The 10,409-nt window shown below is 43.7% G+C and overlaps 1 protein-coding gene across 6 annotated transcripts; it reads left to right on the top strand.

Moving 5' to 3' along the window:
* Window positions 1-725: 725 nt before the first annotated feature.
* On the top strand, window positions 726-10,348 carry NUDT9 (nudix hydrolase 9). Of its 6 annotated transcripts, none has more exons than XM_048509495.1 (10): window positions 809-844; window positions 2,586-2,722; window positions 3,263-3,506; window positions 4,031-4,267; window positions 4,862-4,957; window positions 6,133-6,219; window positions 7,146-7,257; window positions 7,584-7,730; window positions 8,675-8,759; window positions 9,678-10,348. In XM_048509495.1, exons 3-10 carry the CDS (start codon window positions 3,373-3,375, stop codon window positions 9,851-9,853), a joined length of 1,074 nt encoding a protein of 357 aa, XP_048365452.1. In that variant the 5' UTR covers window positions 809-844; window positions 2,586-2,722; window positions 3,263-3,372; the 3' UTR covers window positions 9,854-10,348. The 6 variants fall into 6 exon arrangements, with proteins under 6 accessions (XP_048365451.1, XP_048365455.1, XP_048365449.1 ...); XM_048509496.1 differs by having other exon boundaries at window positions 844-858; XM_048509494.1 differs by lacking the exon at window positions 2,586-2,722 and having other exon boundaries at window positions 726-844.
* The last annotated feature ends 61 nt before the right edge of the window (window positions 10,349-10,409 follow it).

Below are 10,409 nucleotides of genomic sequence, written 5' to 3'. Positions count from 1 at the left end.
CCTCAGGAGTTTCCCAGCAGAGTTGGTATCCCTAGTTGGGTCAGATTAGAGTTTTAGACAAACAGTACAAAAAGGAAATATCAATAATGCAATGCAACAAACAAACAAACAAACAAACCCCTCAGGGACACAGTTAAGGAACAACGGGATATGGACAGTATACTACACTGCGACTCATTTCTGTACATAGTACCATCAGAGAAAATAGTAATACCGGTAGTTGTAATAGTCGCTGGTTTCCCATGCAGAATGGATCATTGCGATTGCCTAATGTAAGACAATTAGTTTTAGGAGCAGAGGAAAATGAAGCAGGAGCCCTGCGTGGCTCCTTATTTTGCTACCAGACTAACAAAGCTACTCATCTAAGATTATTTAGAAAACTTCAGCATCAATACAAGCCATGGGGCACCCCTTGTGCCTATCTAGAGATTACTAATAGGATCATCAATGGCGTTTGCACCATTCTGATAAAAACAAGATATATTTCGGGCGACGCGGAGGAACACACAAAGTGTCAATCAACTCGGCTTTTAGCGGAAGCATGTGACGTCACAAAAGAGCGGCGATATTGAATTTTGCAAAGTGATTTTAATTAAGGCAAGCGCGTGAGAACGTCACTACCGACACCACTAGGATGGGGACTGGCTCTTTAAGGGTTAAAAAAGCCGGAAATGTTCGTACAAGGGAATTTCCGGTCCAGTTTTCCAGCGCTCCCATGCTAAGATATAGCGAGGGCAGTTTTCACCGTTTCATTTACCGGAAGTTCTGTCGTTGTACCGCTCTAGCCTCTATACTCTATGGCATCTTTTCGAAATGGGTGAGATGAAACGGAGGAAGTAGTTGGGTAAGGAGTGCAAGGTAACTTTTCCTTTGGGGGCTGAAGAAAGGAATTGGGGAGAAAGGAGATTTGTTAGTCTCCTCCCTGTTTCTCTTTCCGTCTTTCAGGGGTGGGTTCAGTTTTTGTTTAGACTTATTTCCGCCTTTCTTAGTAGTAATACCGTACGGGTTTAAAGATGGATTTCAATGTGACATAATGCAAAAGCATTAACGTGTTTGTATGTAACTGTGAAAACGGAGAGTGAAATAAAATAGCAGCGAGACTAATTTAGCCACTAGTAAAGGTGAACAGTTAATTGTACTTTCAGATATTTGTATCTGGCTTTTTCCTCACTGGGACTCTGTTTTAGCAGAGTTTCCTGAGTTTCCAAGATTGCATATTTACACTGCACTGGTTCAAAGCGTATTTTGTAATCTTTATGACGACCTTGTAAGGTAGGTCTGAGAGCCAACGTGTTGTAGTGGCTAAGCATGGTGGATTCTAAACTGGAGAACTGGGTCTGATTCCTCACTGCTCCGCTTATGCTGGGTCAGTTTATGCCAGTCACAGTTCTCTCAGATCTCTCTCAACCCACACAGAGGCAGCCAATGGCAAACCACCTCTGAACATCTCTTGGCTTGAAAATCCTACAGGGTTGCCATAAGTCCGCTGGGACTTGACAGTACTGTCCACCTCAGGGCTAGTCTCAGTTACTATCCTACTGGAACAAGGAACTGGAAGCATGAAAAAGTGGTTTGCCTGAGAGAGTTTGTGGCAGAAATGATATTCGAAAACAGACTCTTCTGGTTCACAGCTCATTCTTTTAACTGCCATGCCACACTGTACAGCTGTAGCTTGTTGATTCTAACTAATCTAACACAAGTGGATACAAATTCAGAATAGTTTGTATTTAAATTGGATTTTAATAAGTAATACAGGCTTCTCTACTTTGCTTGGTCAAGGGTTAACAAATTGTATTGATCTGAGCTTGGCTATTTTAGGGTCCCCTTTAAAGTATTATTGCCTGCTTGGGAGTCTTTGACACAGTCCAGGTTTAGAAATGAATAGTATAACATGTGATTGGCTTGAGTTGTAATTATTTCTTAAAAGAAGGCTTAACTGGTGCCTATGGCTCAAGTATGAAATAAATAACTATATCCTCAGGTACACAGAAAAGAATCGCTGTATGAATTTGATTTAACTTTTGTGGTACACAAAAGGATCTCTGGGTTAACTTGATGTAACTTTAATAATTAAAATATCATATAGAGATATTTTAATAGATGCTGGATGTTCAGATTAGAACATCCGGCATCTATTAAAATATCTTTATATGATATTTTGATTATTAAAATAATTTTTCTGTAGATAAAACAAAAAAACTAATTGCACATGAGAAAAAGGAAAACAAACAAAAGCAGCTTATAGTAACTCACAGAAAACACATGGAAAGACTGTTGTGTACCAAAACACAATAAATGTTATGCATAGTTCATTTAAATTATCTGAACACTGGAGATGATTACTCTTGGATAACAAGTGATAGGCCAAATACAAGGAAGACAGTTAGTTCTAGATGGAGGTTCTAGCTTTCTCCTGTTTGCAGCTATTGCCATTTTAGTTAACTGAGTATGTAAGCTCAGAACCAACTAATTCTGTATACATACTCTGATAGATAACTTAGGTAGTATTCCAGGGTTCTATTACCTCTTGGTAATATTCCTGTTAATAAACTGAATTATGTATTGGGGTTCTGTGTGGTTTCCAGGCTGTATGGCCATGTTCTAGCAGCATTCTCTCCTGACGTTTTGCCTGCATCTGTGGCTGGCATATTCAGAGGATCTGATTTGGAGAATTTCCCAAATATATGGAGCAGCTCAGCACACCATACCTCTAGCAGTGATCGTGGGTATTTCTTTATATGACCACTCTTTTAAAAAAAGTTAAGTTCCATTGGAATAATTTTTTAAAATTGGATTTTAAGAAATAAATCTAGGGATAACCACAGAGGTGGGATCCAGCAGGTTCTCACAGGTTCCCGCAAGTAGGTTACTAATTATTTGTGGGTGCCGAGAGGGGGTTACTAATTGGTGATTTTGCCACGTGATTTTTGCCTTAGTTATGCCCCTCCTCTCAGCAGTAGCGCGCAGAACTTGAAGCAGTCTAGCAGGAGGTGCACCGGCGTGCGTGTCAGCCTGCGCCTGCATGCATTCGTTTCCCGCCCAAGGACTGGCGCAGCGGCTGCGTCCTTGCCACAGCCCCGCCCAGGAATGCCCCACCCCCGGAATGTCTTGGCCACACCCGCCCCGCCCCATTGTTAGGCTTCACATACAGTTTGAATCCCACCACCATGGGAACCTGTTACTAAAATTTTTGGATCCCACCCCTGGATAGCCATTACCAATCTGATATATATTGTGTAATGATTATTGCTTTCTGTTGTAGAGAATGAAGAAAAGACCCATGAGGATACTTTCTGCTGATCAGCGTTGCTTCACAGCTGGTGGACCCTTCTCTCTGAGGAGACCCAGTTCATTGTAACCCCCCTGCATGGGATGGCAAGGGGTTTTTTGGCCCGGACAATTACAGTGGTTTCTCTTACTGTAACATTTTCTGCTGTTACTGCTCGGTCTTCTCACTGCCGCTATCTCTACCCGTTATTCCAGTCAGCCGGGAATAAAGCCTGCTGGTATATATATTTTGGCTAAATACTGCTGTTTGTATTTGTTTTGGAAATGGATGAGTATGATTGCCCTCTTTCAGAGACCTGATTAAGGCATTTCACAACACAGATCATAAAAACAAAATTGCCAGTGCTTGCAATTGACTTTGAGTCATTTTCTAAAGTGTCCCCTGTGCTTTTCTTTTCTCTCTAACACAAGAAGTATTATGAGGGTTTAATCATGTAGAAATCCCTCTCGTCCCATACAAAGTATCATTGGTTTTCACACTGTGATGAGCTACTGTTTAGCCAGTAATACAAGAAGGCAGTTCTCACTACTGCAACAATGGTCCCTCCCCCAGCCACTGTTTTAGAAGTTTGTTGCATTGTTTAAAGCACTTACGGAATATTGGCATTTGTTAAGGTTGTTGGCAGTATTGCATGTAATCCGTAAATGGTTAACTGACCAGTTTCCAAACCATACATTTCATGCTAAAAAGAACAAAATTCCCCCTCTCCCCTTCTGTATAACTGGTGTTTCTTTCTTACAGCTCACCTTCAGGACACTGGTACCACAGTAAGGCTGCTAGAATGTCTTGTTACAAAAACCCCAGAGCGAATTTGCACAACAAAGCCAGGACTTCCCCTTATCCAGGGTCAAAGGTTGAACGCAGTGAAGTGCCCAATAATAAGGTGGACTGGTTGACCGAATGGAAGGCGTACAGCCCTGTTGAATACACCGCACCCTCTGTTTTGGCAGGACCTCAGTGGGCGGATCCGGAGATTGGGTGAGCATGATTCTTTAGGCAGCAGGGTGCATTGAGAGGGGGAGAAGCAGCACATGGGCACACACGCACATTCCAGAAATAGGAAAAAAACCAAATGCACAATACATACTATCTTTTGACACCTAGTGTACTTTTTCTTTTGCAGACACCTGTGGAGAACATCACGCTCCTGGCATGTAGCTCCTCTGGTCCCTCACCACACAACCTGTTCCCAAGAACTGGCTGAGGAGCTCATTCATTTATTTGATGTATACCCTGCCCTCCCCTGTAGGGCTCATGCCAAGACATAGGGCAAGTCTCACAAGCACAGGGCATAATAGTCAGAGGATTCAGTTAGGGTAGCACAGAGAGCACAGCCAAATCAACGCACAAGTTTCCAGAGCAGAGTAAAGCTGCTAACTGACGGATATAGCGCTGTTAGAAGCAAAAGTATATCTGTGATCACTAGATCTTAAAGCACTGAGCTCTTGACGTGTGTGATCCTGAACACACAAGTGGAGGTTTATGTTCCAATGCAATGGAAATGTTTTTAAGATACGGATACTGATAATAAACGTGGATTTAAAAAAAAACTTATTCTTTTCTCTTGAATAGGGACAGAACATTTTCTCCCAAGTTCAATGACAAGGACGGGCCAGTGGACAGGAAGAGCCAGTGCGGTGTATATGAGGTTGAAAATGGGAGGCCCAGGTACTTTTCACTGCGCACATGAAGCTATAAGGTACAAGATTTTGGAATGGAATTTGGTGTGAAGAGCCCCTAGGCCAGGGGTCTGCAACCTGTGGCTCTCCAGATGTCCATGGACTACAGTTCCCATCAACCCTGCCACTTGGCCATGCTGGCAGGGGCTGATGGGAACTGTAGTCCATGAACATCTCGAGAGCCACAGGTTGCAGACCCCTGGCCTAGGCTGTCCGAATAGTCAGATGGATATTGGAGGTCATATTAACCATTTTTCAAGGCAAAGCTGTCTCTCATACCACGCATGTGAGCTTGTTGTGTTTGGGATGTCAGATATGTCTGGTGCTGAACTTGAGACCACATGTGGATCCCTTGAAGGCATGCCCTGATATGGACCAAATGTACATCTTCAGCATTCATTTCAGGAATGAGTATGAGTCTAGTTATTGGGTTGGATCTAACCCAACTTTTCCATTGGTTAAAAAAGAGAGGGAAGCATTCCCTCTGATCACCCTTGGACCTGCATGGGCAAAATCCATATGGGTGGGGAATTGTAATAAGGAGGGGAATTAGGTGAGATTAAGTGAAAAATCTGGCTGTATTAGGCCTGTCCATCATGGACAAATGTTTCTCTCTCAGGCCAATGGATGATAACAGTAGTGGCATGCTAAATATTTTAAAGCGTGGACGCCAGGATTCAAAGAACTACGTTATGCGAACCAAAAGAACTGTTTGTGGTGGGTTTTCTGGGCTGTGTGGCCGTGATCTGGTAGATCTTCCTAACGTTTCGCCTGCATCTGTGGCTGGCATCTTCAGAGGTGTCTCTGAAAATGCCAGCCACAGATGCAGGTGAAACATTAGGAACAAGATCTATCAGACCACGGCCACACAGCCCGGAAAACCCACTACAACCAGTTGAATCTGGCTGTGAAAGCCTTTGACAATACAAAAGAACTGTGCCCATCCAAAAGATTTTTGTTCTCAATTCCAGAGCCTTGCCCTTTTCCCCTGCCACAGATTGCTTTCGAAGTGCCCGTCGGTTTTGAAAGCAGTTTGCCATTTGCAAAGGGAACTTAGGGCCCTCACAAGCAAATCCTTATTTGGATATGTGGAACCTTAGAAGTTCTGCAAGCTTTTTAATCCAAACAACCAATTTACTAGCACTAACATCAGCGTTTTCCCAGGAATCCAGTGGGCAGAACAGGACTCTCAGGTCGAGGTCTTTTGGGGCGCTGGGGGCCAAACCACGCTGCAGACCCTCTGATAACCAGGTAAGTGACATCCTTCTCTGAAGCCTTGTTTCCAATGGCAATTGAACTTTCAAGACCTGAGGCTTTTTGCAGTAGCCCTGGTCACATGTTACAGTGAATGAACATATATCACGTCTGTATGTACATACATGTGTTCGTAAGAAAGAGCCAATGCATCTTCCCTTTATGAATGAAGCTGGGGACCAGTATTTTGATGAATGTGGGGTTTGTATCATATATTAAGATGTACACTCATTGACGGTAATGAGAATTACTCAGTGCACATATGAAAAACGATCAAGTGTACATTGTACATGGATTGTACATGTGTTCACTGTAACTATACTCTGTTTCACCAAAAGATTGCAGGAGATTTTTGAATTCCTCTGCCACCACTTCCTGGTCCTTACAGAAGAGGGAATTCTAGTAAATGTAGTTTTTGGGGGTCTGAGCCTGTGTCAGTTACTGTGTTCACTGAGGGTGCTGCATAAGCAGCAGTAGTAATATCCCTGGTGATGAAGTCATCTAAGTAGCAAAATATGTGGGGGTGTTTCTTTAAAGATCCTTTTCCCACCTTAATTTGTTTCTATTTTTGCTGCTTCAGCCCCCAACCCCAACGGAGTTTCTCTTTGCTAAGCGAGAACTAGAACCAAGGTTTCCTGTGTTCAAAACTCAATATTGCACCATTTATTTTATTTTATTTATTTATTGTATTTGTATACCGCCCTCCCCGAAGGCTCAGGGCGGTTTCCAACAAAATAAAAAGTTAAAACATCATATATATAAATTAATTAAAATACATAAAATACACTGTCATTCAGTGCAGTATGATCTCAGAACACTCGTTTGTTTTCTGTAGGTCACATTTTTTTGAATAGTTTGAGCTAACTGATTGAGGGGGGTGGGAATCTTCCCTCTCTCTTTCCTTTTCTTGGTACTTCTTCCAGGTGGAAGAGAGACAGCAGCGGCAATAAGATGGCTCACCCAGATTCCGGCAAAAACATCTTGCAGTTCATCGCCATCAAAAGGAAAGATTGTGGAGAATGGGCCGTTCCAGGGGTGAGCAAAAATTGGCTTTTGGGGAAAAGGGGGGGGGAAGGGAATAGGCCATAAGAGGGGTCCCCAGCCTTTTTGAGCCTGTGGGCACTTTTGGAACTTTGTTACAGTGTGGTGGGTATATCCACAAAATGGCTTCCCTTCTGATCATTGGTAAGACTCTTCCCAAATGACCACCCCGCGCCTGGAAGAAACCTTATCCCCCCCCCTAAAAAATAAGTGAAATATTTGGAATGTCTTTGAGATCATCACCTTGACACATAACAGCCGCTTGGCAGAGGAGTGCTTTGCAAATACACATCATGTTTGATGGATCTTCTCTTTTTTAGGGAATGGTAGACCCAGGCGAGAAATTATCTGCCACGCTGAAACGAGAATTCGCTGAAGAGGCTTTGAATTCTCTGCAGAAGTCTGGCGCTGAGAAAGAAACACTGGAGAAGCAGCTGAATAGCCTTTTCAGTCAAGACCACTTTGAGGTGAGTGACTTCTCTGAGCCTGTTAAATCGGACACACGAAGGGCAACTAAGCTTAAATTTTTTAAAATCTGGATAGCTTTAAAAGGGGCTTGGACAGATTTATGGAGGAGAAGTTGATCTATGGCTACCAATCTTGATCCTTCTTGATCTGAGATTGCAAATGCCTTAACAGACCAGGTGCTTGGGAGCAGCAGCAGCAGAAGGCCATTGCTTTCACATCCTGCTCGCGAGCTCCCAAAGGCACCTGGTGGGCCACTGCGAGTAGCAGAGTGCTGGACTAGATGGACTCTGGTCTGATCCAGAAGGCTCTTTCTTATGTTCTTAACATTTCCAAGGTTCCCCTGGTTTCTATGCGATTCCTGCTCATTGATACTGAGCTGTTTACTGTGGCTAAATTTCTGGAAGCAGTGACTTCTATGTGAGAATGGGAAGAGAAGGGTGGCATTTGCTAGGTCAATTCTGTCCAAGATTGTTGGTTTGTTGGATTGTCACATAAAGAAACACAGTAATAGAGAGGATGACTCTGAACAATGTGCCCAGATGTTGACTTTTCAACCAGCCCCGTTAACAGCATTTTAATAAAGAAGAGTTTGGATTTATACCCACCTTTCCCTCTTGTAAGGAGACTCAAGGTGGCTTGCAAGCTCCTTTCCCTTCCTCTCCCCACAACAGACACCTTGGGAGCTAGGTGGGGCAGAGAGAGTTCCGAAGAACTGTGACTAGCCCAAGGTCACTCAGTAGGAATGTAGGAGTGCAGAAACACATCTGGTTCACTCCACCTGAGTGGTGGAGGAGTGGGGAATCAAACCTGGTTCTCTAGATTAGAATCCACCTGCTCTTAACCACTACACCACACTGGCTCTTAAAAGTGGCTCTCATGTTCTTAATTGTGCCTTGGAGGCTACTGAAAGAGCGAGTTCTGATCCCCAGCCTTGCCTTTCCAGGTATATAAAGGATACGTGGACGATCCCCGAAATACAGACAATGCTTGGATGGAAACAGAAGCAGTGAACTACCACGATGAATCTGGTGAGTAATAGATGTGGACTTCTGTCATCAGGCAGTTGCATACCCGCTGAAGTGCTGCTAAGTTGTGACTGACTTATGGTGACTGCCGCAAAGGGCTTTCAAGGCAAGTGAGCAGAAGCGGCTTGCCGTTTCCTTCCTCTGCAGAATCTTCCTTGGTGGTTTATCATCCAAGTACTGGCCCTGCTTAGCATCTGAGATTTGATGAAGAAGAAGAAGAAGAGTTTGGATTTATATCCCCCCTTTCTCTCCTGCAGGAGACTCAAAGGGGCTGACAATCTCCTTGCCCTTCCCCCCCTCACAACAAACACACCCTGTAGAATAGGGTGAGTGGGGCTTGAGAGAACTCTGCAAAGAGCTGTGACTAGCCCAAGGTCACCCAGCTGGCATGTGTGGGAGTGCACAGGCTAATCTGAATTCCCCAGATAAGCCTCCACAGCTCAGGCGGCAGAGCTGGGAATCAAACCCGGTTCCTCCAGATTAGATACACGAGCTCTTAACCTCCTACGCCACTGCTGCTCCTCTGGGGGTGTACCATTCCACCTTCCTTCCTTCTATCAGGCATTAGAAGCTTAAACCCAACTGACAGTGAAGCCATTCTTAAGTGGTTTTTCCCAGCTGCTGGCACCTGGCAGAAAATTATTCAATATCTTGTCATATTTATGCAGATGCTGTGCCGAAAAACCGGCTTCGTTTATTTGCATGCGCTGTAAGCGCTCATTCCTGGCTACTTGTGGGATAAGAGAAGTTGTCAGCCAACAGATAAATTAGACGGATGGGAATGTCTTTCACAATAGAATCTTCAGTCGAAATAACCTTTTCCCCTTTGCCCTCTGCAATGGGAGTAGGTGTGGGTTAAAATGGTGACGGAATATAAAAAGGTCAAGGATTCCCAACTGATAATGTCCCTTTGTTCAACAGGAGAAATCATGGATAATTTGAACCTGGAAGCCGGGGACGATGCTGGGAAAGTGAAATGGGTCGACATTGGGGAAAGGCTGAAGCTGTACGCCAGCCACGCTGACTTTGTCAGGAGAGTAGCTGAGAAAAGGGGAGCTCACTGGAGTGAACACCCAGATCCTGAGAGCAAAGGCTGAGAGCAAATATCGGGTGCCAGTTTAGCAAAGGAATGAGGAGTTGTTGCTGCTCTGAGAGATGCTAGTTGACTGGAGAAAGCATAAGCTGCCTTGGTTTTTATTTACATTCCTTTGATTTCAGTGGGATTCATTTAAGTGTTTCCTTATCGCTCCTGTGGGAATTCAGAATGAGTGCTTAATTTTGGCTGCCTTCTCTCTTTATCAAGAAAGAGTGGAGTAGGAGGTGTATGATAATGATGTTGCCACTGTGGGGGATGTAATGCTTTGCCTGTTTTATTGTATTCAGTTCGGGCAATAAGGAGTCTTTTCTATCCTTGTAATCAATAAATAAGAATTCTGCTTTCACAGTACTGATTCGTTTATTGGACAAGTCTGGGGTTGTGACAATATCAGTGTTTTGCTTTCTGTTTGTGTTGTCAATTTGTAGCTGTTTTTTACGGTGTGACTTTAGTCTCAGCTTGTTCAGTCTGAATAAATCACTCCGTTTTCACTGTTTCCTGCTATGCCTCGTCCTTCTGCGTATCCTGCCTTACTTTGATTAGGGTTGTTCAGTTTT

Source organism: Sphaerodactylus townsendi, linkage group LG10 (genome assembly GCF_021028975.2).
Source record: "Sphaerodactylus townsendi isolate TG3544 linkage group LG10, MPM_Stown_v2.3, whole genome shotgun sequence".
In the NCBI taxonomy this organism is placed as follows: domain Eukaryota; kingdom Metazoa; phylum Chordata; class Lepidosauria; order Squamata; family Sphaerodactylidae; genus Sphaerodactylus; species Sphaerodactylus townsendi.
The sequence above is the reverse complement of the archived record's forward strand: the minus strand, read 5'-3'. Positions and strand labels throughout refer to the sequence as shown.